Here is a 24352-nt window from a genome sequence, read left to right on the forward strand (position 1 = left end):
TATTAATAAATTAATGGTAGCCTGAGGAGTTAAATGTTTATTTAGCAGAAACCACTATTAGGTATTTGAGAATGTTTTTAGCATTAGAAGGGTTCCTCATGATCAGAAACTGAGGAGTGCTGACTCAAAGAAACAAAGGCTCTTTAAATGAAAGGTTTAGTTAATTATATATAACAGAGCTGAAAGAGATCATGTCAGTGGTTGATACAGAATAATGAATGCTTTGCTTTCTCTGGTTTCTTCTTTCCTAAGTAAGTAATGGTGTTCACCCACGTATTCTGTCTAGTTTGGCAGCCATGAACAGAAGCTGGCTTTGGCAGAACGGATTCGAGGCCATGTCTTGTCATTGGCACTACAGATGTACGGCTGTCGAGTTATCCAGAAAGCTCTTGAATTTATTCCCTCAGACCAGCAGGTAATTGTAAGTTTCCCCTTTAACTTTTCTCTTGGTGTTTGATGTTTCTCTGTGGTATGTTCTGTGAACCCTATAAATCCGTCAGTCTTCAGTTTCCTTTTACAGTGTTAACTCGAGTGCTTACGGCTGCCTTTCAGTGCATGGCAAGCATGAATTGTGCAAATTCATTTTGTAAGTTTATAGTGGGTCAAGCATCTTCTTGTAAAAATCAGTAATTTTGGACACTTTTTTCTGACCAGAACTTAGACTTTAGTAGATCAAATTTTAGTAAACCAAACAGGAGGGGTTTTATTTGTCAGTAATAGAGGCAGGTTAAATAATAGTAAGTTTTCATTTTCTTAACACAAACTGAGCATTCCAGCAGACCAAACTATCACCCGACTCTCCTTCTACTCCCTGTTCTCCCTCCTCCCTGTTCACTCATTCCACCAGTGCTCGCTGAACAGTTGCCTGCCCAGTACGCTGCATGGCCTGGCACATTGATCTGGGTGGCACAGGCATGGCTAAGACCTGACCTCTGCCCTCAGCCTAGGAGTCTGGTGGGGAAAAGCAATGGAAAGCAGTGGCGCATGCATGAGAGGAGCCCTTCTCCCCGCCCTGTGTCCCCAGGGGAAGGCTGGAGGACAAGACTGAGAAGAGTTAGGGGAACGGGGACAAAAATCTGAAGAGTGGGCAACCAACAGAGAAATCCCCTGACTTGGTCCACAGCTTCAGGAGTAGTCACAGAGCAGATCCACCCTGCACCACACAGACCACAGGGCCCAGGAAGCAGAAGGAGCCCACGGGCAGGAAGGGCATGCTCAGCTGTTTGTGCCAAGCAGTGCCCTGAGCCTCACAGCGCTCTGATCTAAACCCTCGGCCCTTCTCAACGCAGGGTTGCCGCTGTCTGGCAATGATGACCCACTTGCCCTCACTGAGAACAGAGTTCGGTAATGAGAATCTTTGTTACGGACTCAAGTTCTGAGCCAGACGAGACACCCGCCGCCTCTCGTGCAAACCCACCCACACCGCACCGCACCGCACCGCACCACCCTGTTGCTGGCAATGAGAGCTGAAGGCTGGGGAAGTTCAGCGTCCTTCAGATGGGCATGAGGTTCAGAGAGGCAGGGGAGATGCTGGTGGAGGCAGGGGAATGTTGGGGATGTGCAGCAGAATTGGAGCACATTCAGTCAGTGCTCAGCATTGAGATGTGGCATCGATAAAGTGCTGTTTGTAAGTAATTACAAGCAGATATGAGACTCTTTTTAAAGTTTTCTTAGGTGCAGGTTAATCTTAGTTTTCCCAGGATTTTCTTAGGCTGTTGGCGCCTCTTTAATTTTCTCGTTTTTTTTAAACAAGAGATTTTGTCTTCCTTGATAATAATGCTCACTTGCTGAAAGAACGCAGAAGTGGGACACTTTCTTTTGCATTTACCCCTGTTCATCTTCTACCATGAATATGCCAGATTGTTCATTTTTGTCTCCCAACTTTTTGGATTTTACCTTGTTCTCTTTTCTAATTGGAAAGCTGTATTATGGAAGTGGGTTTTTTTTTTTTTTTGGGGGGGGGGGCGGGGGGGTCTTTGACTTTTTGTTTTCTTTTTTGTTTTTAATTCTTTCCCCTCTTCTTCCTTTCCCCCAACCTGTTGTTCTTTTCCGTCTTATATTTATTTCTGGATGTGTCTGGAGTGTCTTTTTCTGAGTCTGAGATACTCTTCCTCCTGTGGATAATGTACTGTTTTCTGAATGCAAGTCCATTATTTTAGGTGAAATTAACCTCCAGCAGAATTTTACCTCTTTTGGAACAAATAAATATTCAGGGGAGCCATCTCCCTTTCCTTTTGTTTATAACTTTTCTTTATATAAGCATTATTCTTTATCATCCCCATAATATTATTTATGGAGTAAATTATTCTCTTTTGGCAGTTGATTGGTTGATTGACTTTCCTTCTGGCATTTGATCAGTAAACTTACCTTTATACCCTGCCATTGTAATCTGGAATGTCTTTAATTAGATTATATCTTAGTAGCTTTGACATACTTCATATTTCAGGAATTGAAGACATTGCAAATCAACACTATTTTTAAGTGGCTATAGTCTTCTAGCAGAAATAGAGTCAGCACCGAAGAGCTAATATCCAAAGATTGGAGGTAGCAAGGAAATCAGGCAGCAGGTACCAAGGCACAGCTACATGCAAACATCTGACCTCCATTCCTAAGAACAGAGGCAGTGTGAATTTCTGGGAAGGGCTCTGGTCAGAATCTCAATCTCAATCTCTCTCTCTCTCTCTCTCTCTCTCTCTCTCTCTCTCTCTCTCTTTTTCTCTCTCTCTTTCTCTCTTTCTGCTTTTGTCACCCTTCATCCAACACCACACACGGACAGACACACTTACAGTGTCTGGCTCTTGTCTGTACTCCCTGATTTTGGATACTTTTCATTAATTTACCATTCCTGTGACTTCACAGCATCTTGCCCTAGTGGAAAGACCTTAGATACGGAGTCAGTCTAGTTAAAATTGTGATTCTGTTGCTTTCTATTCATAACATCCCCCCCGCCCTTCCCTATTATTTTTTCTTATTGGGACATGATCTCACTGTGCTGCCCAGGCTGGCTTTGAATTCCTGGGGTTTAAGTGCTCTTCTTGCCTCAGCCTCCAAGGGACTGGAGCTGTAGGCATGCACCATCATGCTGTCTCTGTCCATAGCTTTAAATATGTGACTTAGTCCATCTCAGACTCTTTGTTTATATGGATGGAAGGACTGTATAAGGCATCATATCATTGACAGTTGGTTTGCCAACACACAATGGAGCCAGATGGTTTAAGTTTGAATGTTGGCAATCGGGGTCTGGATTTTGTACAAGTCTTTTAATTTGTGCATTGTTTTCTTCATCTATCACAGTGCCCAGTGCATAGGATTTTTAGGAGGATTTGATGAGTACAGACATGCTGAGTACTTAGAAGTATGTCTGTCTAACCTAGGGTCAACTCTAGATTAACAACTGTCATTATTACTAATGTACCTCTTAGGGTTGTCAGAAAAAACCCAGTTAGAGATCTCTTCAGGCACTGGTTACTGCTATAACAAATTTTATTTTATAGTAGATGAATTGTGTGTGAAATTCTTTAATGCAGTATACTTCACATAGCGTTCTTTCTATTTGAAGATATCTACATTTTTTAAAGCTTCAGGAGGTGTTATTCTAAGTTAGAGCTCTGTTGGGATACTGGCTACTGATGTAGTGAATTTTATTACTGCATGGTAAATACGGGAACACATGGAGAACTCGAGACCTTGTTCGTTGCCACATTGTCATATTCCAGAGTTGAGTTGTTCCACCGTCATTGTCTTGGAGTCTGTTTAGTGCTGGGGTGTTGGTAAAGAGAGTACGGACATCCAGGTTTTTGCTTGCCGTGATTCTGGTGCTGCTTTCTTCCCTTGTCTTCAATAGAATGAGATGGTTCGGGAACTAGATGGCCACGTCCTGAAATGTGTAAAAGACCAGAACGGCAATCACGTGGTTCAGAAGTGCATTGAATGTGTGCAGCCTCAGTCTTTGCAGTTTATCATCGACGCGTTTAAGGGGCAGGTAAGTGACTTAGGAAAGAAATAAGGGAAACATATTAATGGGTGTCCCCATTATCAGCAGAGAACAAGAAATGATTTGTGGCATGTTCTCAGCTTGCCTTGTGTGTCTTGGCCTGCACGAAAAGCAGTGCTATGCAGTGGGGTCAGTTGCCAGGTCCCTTTCCATAATTGTCGTGGGCTGTCTTTCCATCACGCAGATATCTGCTCACCTTGGAATGAAACACTGCTGTCAGAGCTAAGATGAAACCCATGTTTGAAGAATTTTCCCCCATTGTTAAGTGTTATCCTGATGTTTAAGTGCTTTCATCACTTCTGAAAAATGTAGGTCATCTTGCAGGCCGCTTATGAACATGTCTTTAAAATAACTATGTTACTTGCCTAAATTTTTGGGGGGAAGGGGTATAGTTCATATGAATTTGAACTGACCACATAACCAGAGATAATTTCTAATTTTTCCTCTTTACCTGTATGTCAGAAGTCTGTTCTTAGCAACTACTTCTAAGAAAGTTACTTTCTTGGTTTTTCTCTGAATTGGCTGTCATTGTTAATTTCTTTTGCCAACAAAACAAAAACCAGAAACATCGTCACATTCTCCTAAGTTGATGGGAAAAGACAATTTAAAAGGTTTCTTTTTGGAATTGTATTAAATGGCTTCTCTGTTTCTCCTGTCTCTTTAAGAAGGGGTAAAACAGGAAAAACCAAGTTGATTTTCATGACTAGTGGTGATGTTGGTGTAGATCATGAGGTGTACTGTTCAGCCTGGATTGAAATACAAGATATGAGTTCTGTAGAGGATTTGTTTTGTTGCCACAGTGGTCAAGGAGACTGTAGGCAGCAACTCCCGGTGGGGGGTGATTATTGGGAGTTACAAAGTTAATGACAAAGTCAGGGGACAGGGTAAGATTTTTTTAACTTTAAAATTAAGATGTTACATCTATCAAACTACAGAATAAAAGGTAAACCATAAAGCTACTCAGTGAGAGTCTTTGCCTTTTTCTTTCCTTCCTTTTCCTTTTCTTGAACTCATGGAGGGTCTGACCCATGCCAGGCAAGCACTCCACCACTAAGCAGCATCCCAGCTCAGGGAGAGAATATTTTCAAGATAATACTGTCAGAGGATTGGTAACTAGAAAATAATAAAACATGATGAACGATTAATTGGGCCCCAAACATATTTCACATAAGAAACACAAATTGCCAATATACAAAAGAAAGTGTAGTAGTCAGTTCCATCAGTAATGAGAAAAATGCCTAAATGATAAACCATTTTCCACCTGTCAGTTGCTATGTGCTGGAAGGAATGTGGGGTCCAACACAGTGCTGGTAGAAATTTATATTTGCACAACCATTTTGGAACATAATTTAGTATTCAAATTCTAACATTTGTATTTCTTGCGATCTGGTACTCTTGACCTAGGTTCATCTCTGGTGAAACATCAGTGTACTGTATACCCCAAGACCTATTTATTTATGTTCAAAACAGTATTATTCCCCTAATAGGAAAAGGCTAAACAATGCAGATGTCTATAAGTTAGGCATTTTAACTTTAAAAGTTCTTATAGTCAACCAACAGGATACTAACCATCTATACAGAATAAACTTCCAGAAATATCCAGTCTTAGAAGTGAATATTGGAAACATTTTGAGTGAAATAAATTTGGTTGCTTCAGACTATTACTTATGTGACATTTTAGAAAGATGAACTCAAGTCAGATTCAGTGGCATATATCTCTAATCCCAGCAGCTCAGGAGGGTGAAGCTGGAGGATGGCAAGTTCAAGGTCAGCCTCAGCAACTTAGTAAGAACCTCTCCCTATCTCCCTCTCCCTCTCACCCCTACCTCTCTCAAAGAAAAATGAAGGGTTTTGATCTCAGGTGCCAAAAATTTCAAACCAAAACAACAACAACAAATCTCAAGCAGAACCAAAAAATATATCATTTAAGTAATGGTTGTAAGCATAAAGCTGCATATATAGATATCATACATAAAGCATCTGGTGTAGTGACTGACACTTTATAGGAGGTAAGCATTCAGTAAATGGTAGTTGTTAACTGCTCTTACTACTATCATTGTTCCTGATTATGATCTGAGCTGTATGTCATTCAGCTAGGAAGAGCCAAATCAAGATTGGGTATTCTGGATCTATAGCTGGTGTGCTTTTTCTAATGCTTCAAACCCAGCACAACACCCCAGTTAAACTCGATGTTTGCATGTAGTTGGTGTGTTTTTGTGAAAGCATTCAGGATTTGCTCCTCCCCCTTTTGTTTTGTTTTTTTGATTGTGGTTTTCCCCCTTCTTTCCTTCCTCCTCTTTTGTTATTTTTTTGTGGTGCTGGGAATTGAACCCTGGGCTGTGCGCACATTAGACAACTGTTCTCTCACTGAGCTATAGCCTTCGGCCCTCCTTTTTCTATTTTTAACCTGTCTTTTGGAAAGCCTGTTGATTGACATTCCTGAATCTCAGCTGTTTCCATGACTTTGACTAATTCTGTGTTCCATTCCAGGTTCCTTGGAAAAGTACTTTTCAGTTCTGGATATGCATATAAATGAATTCCTAAAACAATTAAGAAATGGATTTACTCACATAACAGACACACACCCCTTGTTTCTCGAGAGAGAATTTAAATGCCATTTAGTTATTCTGTGACTATCAGTGGTATAATGTATATAAATGTTAACTGAAGCATTGAAAGTGGCAAGTGTCATTTTGAACTTTCTTCTTTGTATCTGTTTACCTAGGTGTTTGCTTTGTCCACGCACCCTTATGGCTGCCGAGTGATTCAGAGAATCTTGGAGCACTGTCTTCCTGACCAGACCCTCCCTATTCTAGAGGAACTTCACCAGCACACAGAGCAACTTGTACAGGTAGTGGAGTTACCAGATGAACTGCAAGCATTAGTGGGCTTCTGTAGGCCCCATTTTGTATGTGTTGTCAGCATAAATATCTGTTCCCGAAAAGGTTAATGTGTCCTTTTGTTTTTGTACTGGGGATTGAACCTAGGGCACTTAACCACTGAATCACATCCCCAGCCCTTTTTATATATATATATATATATATATATATATTTTGAAACAGGACCTTTCTAAATTGCTGAGGCTGGCTTTGAACTTGGAATCCTCCTGCCTCAGCCCTAGAGCTGTTGGGTTTAAGTGTGCACCACTGTGCCTGGCTTAATGTGTCTTAATTCATGCCCTTGGAATCTTTGGGCATGTTTTATAGCAGCATGGTTAGTGTTTCTTGAACCTGGGCCATGAGTACTGGCCAAGCTTAGAGTCAGGAGACCTGGCTTCCAGAGCTCTGGTGGACTCTTCATCTCAGGCAGACCCTTTAATCCCTCTGAGTCTCATCTCATCATTGTCCAGTAGACTAAGTGGATTAGTTGATTTCTTCTTTCTGACTTTCATACTTTTTCTGCTTCTACCACTGATTAATAATTAGACCTGCCTGTTTTGTTGTACATGAATCTTTCCAGTTTTTCCTCCAACTTTGGTAAGGGAATCATTTGTACATTTCTGTTTAAGAGCAATGACTTTTTACTCCCTCCCTTCCTCTTCTAAAATGATATAGGCCTACTTTTCTGTATGTAGTAATTTATGAAGAACCTAACCAGAACTTCTGGTCATAAACATGTGGAGAAATATTTCATTGTCTTAATAAAGTGCTTCTGTTTTGTAATGATGGGGAAAAATTACCTATCCATTTAAAAAATTCTTAGGTTCATTAGAACATTCCTGGCTACAGGAAAGATAAGTGCTAATTAAATGTAAGAATTAAGGAAACTGCCCAGCATGGTGGTGCACATCTGTGATCCCAGCTGCTCTGGAGGTTGAAGCAGAGGGAGAGAGAGTTCAAAGTCAGCCTCAACGATTTTGTGAAGCCCTGTCTTTAAATAAAATATTAAAAAATGACTGGGGATGTGGCTCAGTGGTAAAGCGCCCCTGGGTTTTCAATTCCTGGTTAAAAAAAAAAAAAGAAAGAAATAGGAACCCATAAAACTTACATTTTCTTTCTATTGTTGCTTCTCAAATAGGATCAGTATGGGAATTATGTAATCCAGCATGTCTTAGAACATGGTCGTCCTGAGGATAAAAGCAAAATTGTAGCAGAAATTCGAGGCAATGTACTTGTGTTGAGTCAGCACAAATTTGCAAGGTATGTGCTTTCAGTTTTACAGCCTGTTTTCCCGAAGAGAGGTTTAAATCGTATTTTAGCTGTAGAGAGAAAGAATAGTGGTCATTCCCTTCTTTTTGATGTTTATTTTTTAATAGTACCTACAGGTTAAAAACTTGAATAGTTCTACAAAGCATGGATCATAAGAGGTTCCTTATATGAACCTCTCACTCCCTGAAAATCAGTCACAGTGAAATCTGGGGACTGTGTTTCTGAAGTACTGCATGTTACTGCTGTCATTTTATGAACTTAATGTTTTGAAATTGTGAAATGTTCATGAGTCAGGTTCCTTTTTGATTGAGAGAAGCAGTTTGCCCTATCTATGTAGGCCTTCATGTTCTCAGAATCTCTTCTCCAGGTTCAAAGTGTGCAGGCTTAAGAGTAGAATGAGATTGTTATTCCCAGAGGTGTTTTGTTAACTTACAAGTAGTAGAGACTGGAGAAAAATTGATCATTCTTCCATGAGTCAGTCTTCTGAGTTGATTCTGTATTTCTTGCTCCCCACATAGCGTATTTTTTAATATATGTAGGATATTTTCTTTCCTGTTTTTTAGGGTGAATTGCAGGGCAGCTAATAAGACTCATACAACCTTGATGTTAGGGTTCATTTTAAATTTGTGAAATCTTAAATCTTTGCGGCAGGGAAACTAGAAAAAAGGAATGAAGCACCTGAGTGTATGTGCTTTGGTATATAAGGCAGAAGATTCAGTGAAAAACCACCTGTATGTTAGGTTGCCCTAGAAAGTAGCTACTTGTGACTTATTGGCAATTTCCAACCTATGATGAAATGGCCATCTAACAGAATAGTTGGCAAAATGCTTTGCACTGGCTAGATGTGGTCTCTCTTATGCTCCTTTACTACTTGAGGGTTTTGTGACCTGGAGCAACTCTTTCCCCCTTATGAACTCTCCGTGAAGCCTGCAGCGCACACCACCCCCACCACATGCACACATAAAACGTCACATTCTCTTTGCCAGGCATCAGACTTGGCTCTAGCAGTGCATGCGCACACACCTCATGGCTTCATTCCCACAGAACCACAGGTGTGAGGTAGCAGTGTTGTCCCATAGCACCAAGCCACAGTGCATAATCACTCTGGGATGATAAACAGCCATTAGCATGGCAGTGTATAATTTAATCAGCATCTGCAGCCCTGTGGATTATGGGAAAACTGCTTTAATGGAACCACACTCCTTTCCTTTCCCAAGATGATGTATTTGCTAAATGTTTAGAAGTGTTGACAAACTTTGGGTCTTTCTCCTCTCGCACTCTTGGAGGCAGCATGTGGTGACTGAGCAAAAGTGCTGTGGCCCTGGCTTGTGTGTTCCTTCTCTTAAGACTAGATAGAGCTTCTGCTAAGTGCCACACATATCAGCACACGTGTACTGGTAGCAGAAGATAGACATCAGTGAGACTTGTTCCTGGCCTCCATATGCTCACAGAGGTGAGGAAAGAATTGGTAGGTGTTGGTAAGTGTTGAAATAATAATCAGCCATTTGGGATGTTACAGAACCAGTCCCATAAACTTGTTTTTTCATTCATCCAGGCTTGTTGCCTTCACCTTGGAGGTTTAGGTCCCCACCCCTGAAAGACCTAGTCTCAGACATTATTCACTGTTGGTCACATCAGGTAGCAGTGGTAGGCTCTTACAGAACCAAACAGTGGGTACATTAATTCTCCATGGATGCAAGATCTCTCCTGTTGCCAACCTTGAGAGAGGGAAGAGACTAGAAGCATAGCCTAAGAGGGAGTCCTCCTCTGACGGCTGTCCCCTGATTTGTCTCATTACAGCAATGTTGTGGAGAAGTGTGTCACTCACGCCTCACGTACAGAGCGTGCTGTACTCATTGACGAGGTCTGCACCATGAACGACGGTCCCCACAGTGCCTTATACACCATGATGAAGGACCAGTATGCCAACTATGTGGTCCAGAAGATGATTGACGTGGCCGAGCCGGGCCAGCGGAAAATCGTCATGCATAAGGTAGGCTGGAGAGAAACTCAGTCAGAGAGGAGATGTGCAAGCCTTTGGCTCACTTTTGGAAAACAGAAGAGGTGGACATTTGTAGGTTTCTGGGAAGTCTGCCACGGGACTATGCCCTGTGCTGCATTTCTCCTTTTCCACCCCTGTCTGTCTGGTGGACCCAGGGGCTCTCTACGATTGAGCTACATCCCTTCCCTTTTAGTTTTTTATTTTGAGACAGGGTCTTGCTGAACTGTCCAGGTTGGCCTCACTGGTGACCTCCCACCTCAGCCTCCTGAGTGGCTGAGGTTACAGGAGTGCACCACTGCACTTCGCCCTCTCTCTTTTCATGTGAAGTCGCCGTTTTCCCCGCATGCTTGCCACTCCTCCCTGTTACTCACTGTGTAAAAAGTCTTAAGCTCAGTTTTTATGAGATATTTCCCTCCATGGTGTCTAAGAGATCAGTTTATTATTAGTTCATACAAGTCAACCTGCTCCCTTACTCTCTTTTTCTCCCTCCTCCCTGTTCACTCATTCCACCAGTGCTCGCTGAACAGTTGCCTGCCCAGTACGCTGCATGGCCTGGCACATTGATCTGGGTGGCACAGGCATGGCTAAGACCTGACCTCTGCCCTCAGCCTAGGAGTCTGGTGGGGAAAAGCAATGGAAAGCAGTGGCGCATGCATGAGAGGAGCCCTTCTCCCCGCCCTGTGTCCCCAGGGGAAGGCTGGAGGACAAGACTGAGAAGAGTTAGGGGAACGGGGACAAAAATCTGAAGAGTGGGCAACCAACAGAGAAATCCCCTGACTTGGTCCACAGCTTCAGGAGTAGTCACAGAGCAGATCCACCCTGCACCACACAGACCACAGGGCCCAGGAAGCAGAAGGAGCCCACGGGCAGGAAGGGCATGCTCAGCTGTTTGTGCCAAGCAGTGCCCTGAGCCTCACAGCGCTCTGATCTAAACCCTCGGCCCTTCTCAACGCAGGGTTGCCGCTGTCTGGCAATGATGACCCACTTGCCCTCACTGAGAACAGAGTTCGGTAATGAGAATCTTTGTTACGGACTCAAGTTCTGAGCCAGACGAGACACCCGCCGCCTCTCGTGCAAACCCACCCACACCGCACCGCACCGCACCGCACCACCCTGTTGCTGGCAATGAGAGCTGAAGGCTGGGGAAGTTCAGCGTCCTTCAGATGGGCATGAGGTTCAGAGAGGCAGGGGAATGTTGGAGATGTGCAGGAGCTTAAAGCACATCCACCCGTTCTTTCAGCAAATAGGTGTACTGTGTGGCAGGCCCTCCTCTGCACACACGTCAGTTTGGGTACACACCACCGTATTATGTGCAGATTAGTACAATGATGACAGGGAAATAAGGATTGTGGGGGGGGAGCATGTAAGAACGTGGCAGGACTCGTAATGTGTGGGTACAGACAAGGCTCCCCACAGGAGTAACATTTGAGAAATCTTTCGAGGAAAAGGGAGCATGGTGGGTAAAGTCTTGGGGGCAGAAGAGCTGACTGTATTTGAAGAATTCCAGCAAGTTCAGCAGGACTGTGGTGACATCATGTGTACATTTCAGATAATTGTCCTGGCTGCTGAGTGGGCATTGTAACTTGGAGGAGTAGTAAGATTAGATATGAGGCTGTTAAAACGGTTAAACCAGCAAGTGGTTGCAGCTTTGGGACTGAAGAGAAGTAGGCAGAATTGGGGAGTTGGAATCAGGGTTTTGCAGTCCATTGGTTGGGGGAGTCAAGGAGGAAGTTTTTCCACTCTTCCATCACTTGTCAGCAAAAAGGGGACACAGGGAGGAGAGCAGGTTGATCACCTTTCACCTCTTGTTACGTCAAATAAGAAACCAAAGGCCGAATGTTTTCCCTGATAAGTGGAGAATGATATATAATGGGGGTGGGGGGTGGGGAGTGAGAGAAGAATGGGGGAACTTTAGATTATATAGAAGGGAATGAGAGGGAAGGGGGTATGAAAAATGGTGGAATGAGACAGACATCATTACCCTATGTACCCTATGTAGTGTGTATGATTACACAAATGGTGTGAATCCACATCGTGCACAACCATAGAAATGAAATGATGTACCCCATTTGTGTACAATGAATCAAAAAGCAGTCTGTAAAAAAAAGTAAAAGACAAAAAGAAAAAAAAAAAGCTAAAAAAAAAAAGAAACTGGAGCACACCGGGATTGCATGCGCTTGTATGTGTACATGTGTGTGAGTTCTTGTTATTTTTTGGGGGTGGCAAAGTTAAAGATTAAGAGACATGACTTGGGCTGGGGTTGTGGCTTAGTGGTAGAAGGCTTGTTAGCACGTGTGAGGCACTGGGTTTGATTCTCAGCACTGCAAATAAATAAATGAATAAAATAAAGGCTCATCAACATCTAAAAAATATTAAGGGAAAAAAAAAAAAAAAGACGACTCACCCCCCAGCCAGTCCCAGGGATAGAGGTAAATGAGTTAAGTTTTACTTCGTTTTTAGGAGGAGAGCTACCCAAATCAAGGGGATCTTTAATCTCAAGTTCTAATGACAAAAACATTTGTCATGTACATAGTTCTTACTGTAACCCAAAAGAAAAGTGTAACATTATTGCATTCTTCTTTCTTAAGATATTTTAAAATGTTTTTAATGACAGATTTATCTTTATTTTATTTATTATTATTATGTGGTGCTGAGAATGGAACCTAGTGCCGCACACGTGCTAGGCAGGTGCTCTGCCACTGAGTCCCAGTCCTGGCCCCTGCATTCTTTTTTTTAAAGACAAGTTTAGGGAGGTAAGCAGGTTTTTGCTTTCATACACCTCACCAAGCTGGAACCTTGGGCTGGTTATTACCAATTGCTTCCCACCTAAGTGCAAGGTGGATCTGAGTCTGAGGTCCTGTGCGAGTTTCTTTGGTGGTTTCTTGATCTACTTGACTCTTGCTTTGAGAACACAGTTAATTGAACAGGCAAAGTCATTGCCTTCACAGAGCTCTCGTTCTTCAACACCCATCAACTCCGGCACACTGGGCCCCGTGTTTGTGTGCACTGGGGTGAGTCTGATAGGGAAATGAGTAGATAAGCCACGGTCCTTTATGTTTGTGTGGAAAGATTGATAATTGAGCACAAGGTAGTAAGCACTGCTCTGTAGAACAGTGCGTGAGTTCACAGAGAAGAACCCCTCTGCTTGTCAGGGGTGCCAGGACTTTGGGGAGTAGATGAGCCCAGGGAGAGGAGCAGGAGAATGCGTCCACAGTGAGCAGGCACCTGAGTCAGAGAGGGCAAGGGTCAACCCAGTGCCACGGGTGCTAGAAGAGCACAGTGGGGAACAAAGGAACTTTTGTTGGATCCTGGCGGTTTGGGCTCAGATACCTGTGCCCTTACCAGCCATTTCATCTTGGCCAGCATACGGATCCACTCTGCACCTTCCTTTCCCCACACCACTAACATAGGGGCAGTCACACTAGCTTATAATCTTCAGCATTTCACTTTTGTCAGTAGTAACTTCCTGTGAACTGGAAAGACAGGGTCAGGTGGTGAGCTCAGGATTCATCGTGCCCACATCTAAAAGCCTCCACTGCCCAGGTGATTTGGGTGCTGAGCCTGAGGCCAGGGGCTCGTGCCTGTGTGCTTGCGGGGAAGTGCTCATTCAGGATGTGCTGTCTCCCTGTGCTTCCTGGGAGTGGCCTGCACCTGCCTCACCTCCAGAGCCCTCCCACCCTGTGTCAGTGCTCTCCTGAATGGATGGGTCACGGTCGCACTGGAGCTCAGGGACTTGGCTGGACCAGAGGGTGTTGCTGTCAGAATCTGTGCATGTGTGCAGGAGATGCAGCCAGGGCTGGGAGCTCACTGGATCCAGCCAGTCTCTTCTCAGGCCTGCGTAACACAGCTGTCCTTCCTCCCCAGATCCGGCCCCACATCGCAACTCTTCGCAAGTACACCTATGGCAAGCACATCCTGGCCAAGCTGGAGAAGTACTATATGAAGAATGGTGTGGACTTGGGGCCCATCTGTGGCCCCCCTAATGGCATCATCTGAGCAGTGCACCCCTTTCCCCATTCCCGCTGACCTCACTGGCCCCTGGCAGATCCAACCAGCAACCAGAAATGTCCTAGTGTGGAATCTGAAACGGGCAAACGGTTGCTCCGGGATTGCTCCCTCCTCCAAAAAGGAATCAAATCCACAAGTGGAAAAGCCTTTGTAAATTTAATTTTATTACACATAACATGTACTAATTATTTTTTTTAATTGACTAATTGCCCTGCTGTTTTACTGGTGTATAGGATACTTGTACATAGGTAACCAATGTACATGGGAGGCCACATATTTTGTTCAATGTTGTATCTATATTTCACGTGTGGAAACTTTCAGGGTGGTTGGTTTAACAAAAAAAGTTTAAAAAAAAAAGAAAAAAAAAGGTTTTTAACTCATTTGCCTCGCTGGCAAGTTTTGCAAATAGCTCTTCCCCACCTCCTCATTTTAGTAAAAAATAAAAACAAACAAAAAAACCTGGGAAGTTTGAATTTTAGTTAAATGACCCCAACTGGCATTTAACACTGTTTATAGAAAATATACATATACATATGTATATATATATAAAATGAGAAAACCTTTCAGAGTTGCTAAGGCTCAGTTTATGACATTAAGTTTATGAGACTTCTAAAACTGCTCTTTATGGAGACTTGGAGAAGAAGGTGTAGTCTGAGCTGCGAGGAGGAGGTGCGAACACCAGAGCGGCCTGTGGCCGGCGGGGTGACTGTTTACTGCCTACTGGATTTTTTTCTGTTAACATTGAAAGGCAAAATCTGATTATTTAGCATGAGAAAAAAAATCCAACTCTGCTTTTGGTCTTGCTTCTATAAATATGTAGTGTATACTTGGTGTAGACTTTGCATATATACAAATTTGTAGTATTTTCTTGTTTTGATGTCTGATCTGTATCTATAATGTACCCTAGTGGTCGAACACACTTTTGACTGTACAGTTGTACATTTGTATACCTGTAATGTAAATGTGGAGAGGTCTGAGTCAGCATAAACTCGTTTGGTAAGAAAAGAGAATTAGCCAGCCCTGTGCATTCAGTGTATATTCTCACCTTTTATGGTCCTAGCATATAGTGTTGTATATTGTAAATTGTAATTTCAACCAGAAGTAAATTTTTTTTCTTTTGAAGGAATAAATGTTCTTTATACAGCCTAGTTAATGTTTAAAAAGAAAAAAAATAGCTTGGTTTTATTTGTCAGCTAGTCAGACAGTAGCGAGATCCTTTCTAAATGTTATTCAAAATGATTCAGTTCACACTAGTGTTTTTTTTTTAACCCTAAAAAGTAATGTTTTGCTTATTTTGTGAAAGTCGAAAGGACGTGCAAAAGCTCAGCCCTGCCCAGCCCCCACACTTGCCCCCCCTGTAAAGTGTGAACCGCCCTTCCTTTTTGTACAGAAGATGAACTGTATTTTGCATTTTGTCTACTTGTAAGTGAATGTAACATACTGTCAATTTTCCTTGTTTGAATATAGAATTGTAACACTACACGGTGTACATTTCCAGAGCCTTGTGTATATTTCCAATGAACTTTTTTGCAAGCACACTTGTAACCATATGTGTATAATTAACAAACCTGTGTATGCTTATGCCTGGGCAACTATTTTTTGTAACTCTTGTGTAGATTGTCTCTAAACAATGTGTGATCTTTATTTTGAAAAATACAGAACTTTGGAATCTGGGTTTGTGCTTGATTCTAAGTCCCTGCCTGCCCGCCGGAACCTACCCCCATAGAAGGCCCCAGAACAGTCTCTTCCTTACTGTGTCTCTTTCTTTCTGCTTATTTTGTGAGGAGTGCTAGGGTGGGGGAAGAACTGGAGTAGGGCCCCGGGGTCAGGCTGATGGCCCAGGACTTTCACACAATATCATCTCCTTAGAAGCTCAGTTTCTACCTTCTCTTGGTGACTTAGAGCATTTACTCTGGGTTCAAGTTTGCCCTCTTTTTTTTTTTTTGAGGTGCTGGGGATTGAACCCAGGGCCTGTGCGTGCTAGGCAAGCACTCTGCCAACTAAGCTATCTCCCCAGCCCCCAAGTCTGCCCTCTTAAAGGCTGTGCCCTGTGGTCTGATCCTTCCTTTCCAGAGGTCCTTTCTTTCCCTCTTCCTCTCTGGCCTCTGGCATATGTGAGCCTTGGGATTCAGATCTGAATCCTCTGAATCACAGTGGTACTGTTGGGCCAGCCGTCTAGACCGCTGTGCCATCTGCCTGGGACTCCTCCCCACTTCCTCTGCTCTGTAGGAGTCTCTCCTGCCAACCCAGTCCTCAAAGGGGCCTGCTCAGGCTGTCCTGGTGTCCTGGCCTGTTCTGTTCCTCTTACCCTCAGACTGGGAATCTTCCTGCTGGTAGTGCAGGAGGCTCACCAAGGTGCCAGGGAGCCCACCTTTGCTCCAGAGGCAGCTTTGGTAAAAACTGCCACTGCAACACTGGCCCATGTGGGAGACTTGGATGGGCTCAGCTAGGAAGGCCAGCTGGGAGGCCATACCAGCTTGGTGGGGCCTGTGGGGGTGGCAGGTGTTGCCAAGGGAACTTGCATGGTCCAGGGGTACCAGGGGTGAAGGGAGGGAAAGGCAGCTGGGGCGATGCAGCTTTCCTCTCCAGGACCTGATCTTGCTTGGGCACCTGAGGTTGGGCCGATCCCAGAGTTGTCCCACTGTGGGCCTTCACGGCTTTTAGAGAGCATGCCACAGGTGGATTTATTTTCCTCCATTTGCCTACTTTCTGTGACCTTTGGACAGCAGGAGTTCAAAGCCAGTGCCAGCCTTTTCTCAGTCATGGCCGAGTTCTGGTGAGATAGTCGTCGGCCGTCGGGGGCCAGCCTGTCCGGCGCTGATATGGTGGTCTTTCTCTCCTGGCCTGTTGATGCTTGTTCTTTGTACTCCAGCTTTTGACCAGCTTTGGTTTTTCTGTCTTCTTTGAGTCTCTTTCAGCTTTTAGTGAAACGTTTTGTTTTAGTGGCAGCGAAGCAGGGATCTAGGTGAGAGGTGTGACTGCTGCCACCTCCTTTTATTGTCTCTGAGGCCTGGGGAGCTTCAGCGCCAGGATTAAATTTGAGGTTTAGTCCCAACTACCCTTTTCACCTGGCTGCTCCTGAGACCCAGTTTCTTTCTAAGGCGAGGGCATAGTAGTACTTAATGTGCAGAGCTGGTCGTGAGGATTAAATTAGGTCACTCTGAACAGTGCCCAGTATGTTGGAATAATAAAGGAATGGTTATCTGTCACCCAGACCCGTTTTGTTGGAAGCAAATTTCAACAAGCAGTTTGCAAGCCAGGGCGACACAGCCTTCAGTAGGAAATGAGAGTGTGCTCTCATTTTTCTGGAACCTCACTCACCCAATATCTGTGCACAGGTTTTGATGGACAAAGCAATCCTTTTATTGGGAACCAGCCGCCGAGCACCTGGGTGGTCATCCCACGTGTTCTGACTGTTCTTGCAGCAACCCTGCAAAGACTGTGGTTACCCCCAGCTCAGAGGTGTGGGGGAGAGGTCGTTCTGGCTTCTGCAGGTCTCGGGTTCAGACAGCTCCAGGTCTGTGGCTCTTTTCAGCTCCCCTGGGAGAGCCCCTGTTGCTGCAGCCAGAGCTTCACGGAGCCTGCCTGGGACTGCCGCCACCTGCGTCCCTGGTGTCTCTTCCAGAGTCCTGTTATGTGATCATAGCCCCTGACCAAGCACCTTCATGTTGGTGGTTCCTTGGTCCTTGAGAAAGCCTTAGGGAGTAGGTGGTTGATGTTTCGTCCTTTGTACAGATGAGAAATTTGAGATCGAGCGCCATGCGAGTCAATAACCAGGTGAGGATTTCATCTGTGGCCTCCAGACGCCCCGTCCAGGGCTCTGTTCACAGCCCGCTTGTTTTTGCAGCCCCCCGCCGCCCGCCCCAGCAGTAGCTGCCTTCTGGTTGCCGGAGGGAGGGGACCTGAGACCCTCTGTACTTACCCACTGTAGCCACACGAGGGAGCTGCCTCCCAGAGCAAGCATCAAGGGGGCCCGGGGCTCAGGGCTCAGGGGTCTAAGTGGGGGACCGCTACTCCAGGGCTCAGGGGCATTGTCAGGAGGCTTGCCCAGAGAGTAGAGGCCAGCAAAGGTCTGGCATCTACCTGAAACTAAGCTTTTCCCCTCCTTCATCCCTTCCTGCCCCTCGAGAGCGCACAGGGCTAGGCCCCCTGGGTGGGAATGGGAGGTTGTGCCTGATATGCTGTGTTACTCCTGGCCCATCTCAGACCTCTCTGGGCCTCAATCAGAAGTATTAGTTTAGCCCAATCCTGCCTCTCTCCCAGGGCTGGTGTGGGGTTGACAGGTGGGGCCAAGGAGTGCAACCCCTCTGAGAGCTGCCCAGGGTCTCCAGGCCTCCTGGGGCCACAGCTCTGGCTTGTAACATTCTCAACCGACACCTCCAAGTCTTCTCATGACCGATGGCTTCAAATTCTACCTCCAACTGGTCCCGTGTAACCTTTGTAGGTCGCCTGACTTCTTATTCCTCTTATTTGTAAAGAGGGGTGACAACAGTTCTTTACAAGGCACGTTGGAGGCCCTGGGCTCGGGGCTGGGCACACAGCCAGAGATGATGATCATCGTCTCTGATTTTTCCCTGTTGGGGCTCTTGGAATTTTCACTAGGGTGACAAATTTATCCTCCAAACTGGGGCACCAGGAGGTGGGTGCAGTACCTAGTGCCTTCTCCAAGGCAGAAGCCAGTCACCGGAGAAGCCTGTCTCTGATATTCTCACCTCTGCGGAGTCGGAAGGACTGGGTGTGACCACAGAGACAGCAGGATCTTGCCAAGGGGTGGAGTGTGACTTCCGAGGCCAGGTCACCCACGACACTGTGACCTCTGCCTCCCCTGGGGACATTCATGAAGCCCTGTGGTGAGACCCTGCTGGTCAGGATTAACTTGCCAGTCTCACCTGCTTCCCGGAGGCTGAGCCCTGACTGAGTCGTCACTGTGGACTCCGGCGAGACTTCCCAAACCACAGCCGCCACCCTGGCGTCTCCCGACTTCCTGACGCACAGAAGCTGCACCAGACAGTGAAAGTCTGTGGTCGTCTAAATCCCTGTTTGGGGCGACTTGTTACACAGCAGGAGAGACTGACTGCAGCCTGGGCGGCCCCAGAGGGCGGCTGCTCACACCTGCCCTCCAGCTGAGGCCTGGGTCCCTGGAGACCCCCCGGTGCTCCTCAGAGCCCAGTGGCCTCCCCAGCGACTCCCAGGGAACCACAGTCCCCCAGAGGTGCCGCAGCTTCTGCCTCCTCCTCTGCCTAGGCAGGGAAAGTACCTGCCGGGGGCACACAGGCGGGGCAAGGGACAGAGCAGGGACATTCTGTGGGTCGGAGTCGCTCCGTGCCTCCCGGGTGAGCTCCCTCGGTGCCGGGCCAGGCCTGCCCGCAGCCGCACCACTGCTGCCAGCTCGCTGCGGGGCTGCGCTCCTGGAATCTTGCAGACAGACAGACCCTGACCCCAAGACGTGCCCCGGACCTCCATGACGGCCAGGCACAGCGGCGCCCGCCGGGAGGTGGAGGCAGGATACCAAGCGCGAGGCCGGCCTCAGCCTCTCAGTGGGATCCCGTCTCAAGATAATAAAAGCCCCAAAACGACTGGGGCTGCGGCTCAGTGGCAACATGCCACAGGGTTCAGTCCCCAGTACAAAAAAAAAGAGAGAAAAGGGTCTCCAGCACGGCGCCAGAGGGTGGCCGGCTCCCCCGCGCCCGCCCTCGGCTGGCAGCTGGGCTGCTCCGCCCAGAGGAGGTGAGAAGGAACACGTATTTTTAGGAAGTTTATTTTTCTTCCAGGAAAATGACTCTAAATGTGCAATTTATTCCCAGGAACGGGAAGGAGCGTTCGCCCACCCCCAGGTCTGGCTGCTCCCCGGCCAGGGTTGGCGTGCTCCTGGCCCAGGCTGCCCCAACCGCTCCCGATCCGGCCAGAACGTGCTCTGTGCGTCATGGGGTCTTGGTGCAGGGGGTCCTCTCGGGGGTTCCTGAGAACCCCGGGGGAGCAGGTCTAGGAGAGCGAGGGCCCCGGCTCTGCCACCGATGGCGTGACCTGGGGCCAGTCCCTGCCCCTCCTGAGGCCTCACTCTCCTCACTTGTGAAATGGGCAGGTGACGGAGGTGGCGGGGGACAGCAGGATGAGGCTCTGCACGCTCTGTCCCTCCCAAGTCGTGGTGGGCGGTGTCCCTGAGCAGTCCTGGAGTCACCCACACGTGACATCAGGACGAAGCCTCAGCTGGCACCCTGGACCTCCCACACTGGGCTGGCCACCCGTCAGCACTTCGGAGCAGGACGGCCGGGGGGGGGGGGGATGTGGCCGCCTCCGTGAAGCCTTCCTGGACTCCTCCGGGTGGTGGAGCCTCTTCCTGCCAGCGCTCCGACCTTGCTGGCCCTGGCCGGGCCGCAGGCTTCCGTTCGGAGGCAGAGTGGCTGTAGAGTGGACAGGGCCACAACCCGGCTCTCCTCATCACCACGCTCCCCTCCAGAGGCCCTATTCCCAATTTCGTGTTTGTGGTCCCCTCAAACCTGTCTGCTCAGGTTCCACAGAGCCAGCCCCACCCACTCAGCTGGAGGTCCCTGAGCCCTGGTCAGCCCCCCACCCTGGCCTGGGCAGCCCTGACCCGGACCTGATGTTACAGCGTCACTGCTAAGAGCCTGGGTCGAAATCTTGACCTCATTTGCCAGTTGTGGAGTCTTGGGCTTGTCTCCCCACCTCCCTAGGCCTTGGTTTCCCATCTGGAGAATGGGGATGAAGTCATGTGTGTGTCCTAAAGCAGTGCCTGGCTTGTGATCAGCTGTACTTGAGCTCTTGTCCATTGGGGGTTCTCTCAGTTCCAGCTGAGACAGACAGTAGAAACTGGAAGCACGGTAGGGATGCAGGATGGGTGTGATCAGGGTGCTGCCAGACCAGGACCAGCTCACCCCAAGGGTGTCAGGAAGGGTTTCCAGGGGAGAAAATGGGAATTTGAGGAACCAAGTGTGCTGGGAGGGGCAGTACCAGATGCCTGTGGGGTGTAGTGTCACTGTGGATGGAGGTTCTGAGCCAGCGGGATGTGGCCCAGTGCACGGGGTGGTAAGGGTGCACTGTGCTTGAGGGCAGGGGATGTGTGTACCTGGGAGCCCAGGAGCCCGGGAGCCCCAGCTGGGGAGCTGGGTAAGGCCCCGGGCGACTCTGACCTGTCCTGGATGCCACAGTGTCTTGGAGGAGCAGCAGGTGGCGCTCCTGGCCTGGCCAAAGATTCTCCACAGGCCTGCGCGCTTCTCCAGCGTGTCGGGAAGAGGCCTGCTGGAGGAGGGCCACGCGCCCTGCCGGCGCTCCACATGGAGCCCGCGGGCCTCCCTGCTGGCCACTCTGTCCTGCTTACCTCCCAAGACAGGGCTCTCACCCCTCTCCCCACAGTTACCGCCACCTGTGGCCCGGTCCACACCCTCAGGAGTCCTTCCTTGCACCAAGCTGGCATCTGGCTCCCCCTGACCCCCACTCTGGGCCCGCTGGTCCTTGGGGAGCCCCTCAGTGCCAACCGTTGTGCTGGTCTTCACAGCCTCTCTGGAAGGTCACTTTATGTCCACGTCTGGGTCCCGTCCTTTATAAGGGCACCGCGGCCCCTCTGTTGGAGCCCCGGCCCGAGGCGGGACAGAGCCCGTATGATCCTCACAAGTCTGTGGGCCCGACCTGGCACAGCAGGGGCTCCATTTTTATTTGCTGAATGAGTCTGTGAACCCCGCGCTGCAGTTGGGAAGCAGGCTCGGGCAGGGAAAGCTACATCCAAAGTGGGATTTGAACCCAGTACCGACCAACCCAGAGCCAGAGCCCTCCAGCTCCAAGCTGTGCTGCCTCAACTAAGACCAACTCCACACCCATGGGGTCCACCGACCTTTCCCCATGCATCCCCCCAAGGGGATGGTCTCAATTCCGAAAGCTTTGGGAATGGGATTTCTAGAGGTTGGGGTCTCAGAATTCCTAGGAATTTTTCTGGGCTGGGGCGAGTACTGGTGATTGAGCCCAGGGGTGCTTTACCACTACGCCACATCCCCAGTTCTTTCAACATTTATTTTGAGACAGGGTCTCGACTGAGATGCCGAGGCTAGCCTTGAACTTGTGATCCTCCTGTCTCGGCCTCCTCAGTGGCTGTAATGACGGCCACGGGGTCTGGTGTCCTAGGGATTTTGAATCACAAAGTTGAAAAGTCTCCCTCTGTCTGCAGGATGTCTGCCAAAGGACAGCTAGTCTGGTCTCACACAACCTTTAGGGACCGGACTTACCCCCTCCCCGTCTCAGGGGACCCCTTTAACACATCTCTACGTTATGTTGAGCTGACCTTTGTCTTCTGTACTTCCTCCCAAGGGCCCTGCGGGGCAAGCCCCTGACATGCGAGGCTGGGCCACGGCTACTCCCCGTTGTCTGTTCTTCCAGGCCCGCCCCGTCTGCTCCACTATCCTCTCCTCCGGGATATGGCTCCAGTGTGGAGGTGTTTTTTGTTTGTGGGTTTTCAGTGTAGGTCGGAACCCAGGGCCTGGGGCGTGCTAGGCAGGGGCTCTGCCTCTGAGCTATACCCACGCCCCTTCCGACAGCAACCACCTTTTTCCTGACAGCAGGCCCTGAACTGGGTGCAGGACCCCAGGGGCCAGAGAAGAGAGCGTCTGAGGGCGAAAGTCACCCCACCGGAATCAGCAAACCACCTTTTCTCTGTGTGCCTCAGTTTCCTCATTGAAGAAGTGGCCATATCAACAGTACCGACCTCACGGAGGTCCTGAGAGGCTGACTTGAGATAATCCAAGGAAAGTGCTTGGTCAAGGGCATGTGCTCAGGGCTTAAGGAGAGTTTAGACCTCCCTCCCCTCTCTCCCTGAAGCACCTGTGTGGGGTGAGTTGGTTGGAAGAGAAACGAACGCATTGATTCTGCAAATTTGTCGGTTTCTCTGGTTCCAGGGACCGGACCCAGGGCGCTTAACCACTGGGCCACACCCCCAGCCCATTTTATTTTTCATTTGAGATAGGGCCTCACCGAGTTGCTCAGGGCCTTGGCTGAGTTGCTGAAGCTGACCTCAAATTTACTATCCTCCTGTATCAGCCTCCAGTCGATGGGATTCCTGGAATTCTGCAGACTGGTCTTGAGAACCCACTGCAAGGCAGGCCAGGCTGGTGTTGGGGTCAGCAGTGACTAACTGCAGCAGACCCAGACCTGCTCTCCTGAGCTCAGGGGCCAGTGGGGACTCAAACAAGTAGGTAGAGCTGTGGTGAGTCAGACGGGGATGGAGAAGGAAGCAACAGAGAGAAGTGCTTAACAAGAGGGCCAGGGTGGGGTGTCATCAGAACTGTCCTTTGCTCTCGCCTGGAGGGAGAGATCTCCAATCTCTGTGAGGAATCTGAGTCTCATTCTGGGGTGCTTGCCTGGGAAACCTGCTACTCTGGTTCTCCTCTGCAGACCCATAGAGACAGGGCCCCAGTCAACACCCCACACCATTGCATGGTGGTCTGGGGGAATTGAGGCCCAGAGAGGGTCAGGCCTACTCTGAGGCCACACAGCCATCCACATTCTGAGGACATGAAGGTCGGGGTCGTGGGTGATCTCTGGCCCATTCCTAGGCTGGCTGGGCCGTGGGGGCGAATGTGGAGTCCTGGAATGAATGGAGCCCTCAAGGAGGCTGCTGGGTGCTGATCCACACGCGATCCACGCCCTCGGGCCTCAGAAGGAGCGGCGGGCGCCCTGGCCAAGTCCGCGGGGTGCTCGCGTTCCGCCCTCCCGCCCGGGCCGGGGTGCGTCCGGCGGGACCGGGTCCTGCAGCCTTGGGCCGAGCCTGCTGCACCCGCCGGGCAGGCGGGGGTCGCAGCCGGGCGCGCACACTACGCGCGCACCGCGCACCCGCGCGCACCGCGCACAGCCCGCCCCGCCCGCCGCGCTGGGGGCGGCCCGGTGGCGGCGGCGGCGCACGCTTCCTGCGGGCGCGGCCGCTGTGGGCGCGGAGCCGCGAGCGAGGCGGAGCCGGAGCCGGAGCCGGAGCCGGAGCGGGAGCCGGCCCCGAGCCGGAGCCCGACGAGCCGCGCCACCGCCGCCAGCGCCGGAACAAAGGCGCCGCCGCCATGAAGCCGGGGCCGCCGCACCGCGCCGGGGCCGCAGCCGGGAACGGGGCCGCGGCCGCGCCCGGGGCCCGCGGGCTGCTCCTGCCGCCGCTGCTGCTGCTGCTACTGGCCGGGCGCGCCGCGGGGGTGAGTGACGCGCGGGTCCCGC

The 24352-nt window shown here is 48.8% G+C and overlaps 2 protein-coding genes and 2 non-coding genes across 17 annotated transcripts in view; all 4 read left to right on the plus strand.

Annotated features, from left to right (window-relative positions):
• The window catches only part of Pum1 (pumilio RNA binding family member 1), a 124073-nt gene extending 108248 nt beyond the window's left edge, over positions 1–15825 (plus strand). For 9 of the 14 annotated variants that reach the window (XM_047542591.1, XM_047542597.1, XM_047542592.1 and 6 more), the window contains 6 exons: positions 287–421; positions 3845–3982; positions 6720–6845; positions 8012–8133; positions 9943–10135; positions 14009–15825. In XM_047542591.1, the coding sequence (XP_047398547.1) occupies positions 287–421; positions 3845–3982; positions 6720–6845; positions 8012–8133; positions 9943–10135; positions 14009–14140 (846 nt within the window). In that variant the 3' untranslated portion in view covers positions 14141–15825. The remainder of the gene's footprint in view (positions 1–286; positions 422–3844; positions 3983–6719; positions 6846–8011; positions 8134–9942; positions 10136–14008) is intronic. The other 5 variants (XM_047542594.1, XM_047542598.1, XM_047542595.1 and 2 more) reach the window with 1 other exon arrangement.
• Positions 1301–1385, plus strand: LOC124968615 (small nucleolar RNA SNORD103/SNORD85). Its single transcript, XR_007105789.1, has one exon. It is a non-coding gene; the product is annotated as a small nucleolar RNA SNORD103/SNORD85 (small nucleolar RNA).
• Positions 11111–11195, plus strand: LOC124968618 (small nucleolar RNA SNORD103/SNORD85). Its single transcript, XR_007105792.1, has one exon. It is a non-coding gene; the product is annotated as a small nucleolar RNA SNORD103/SNORD85 (small nucleolar RNA).
• Positions 15826–24204: 8379 nt separating the features above from the next.
• The window catches only part of Sdc3 (syndecan 3), a 32952-nt gene continuing 32804 nt past the window's right edge, over positions 24205–24352 (plus strand). Inside the window, exon 1 of the mRNA XM_047526147.1 lies at positions 24205–24330. Coding sequence (XP_047382103.1) covers positions 24205–24330 — 126 coding nt within the window. The remainder of the gene's footprint in view (positions 24331–24352) is intronic.

Source organism: Sciurus carolinensis, chromosome 1 (assembly GCF_902686445.1).
Source record: "Sciurus carolinensis chromosome 1, mSciCar1.2, whole genome shotgun sequence".
NCBI lineage: Eukaryota > Metazoa > Chordata > Mammalia > Rodentia > Sciuridae > Sciurus > Sciurus carolinensis.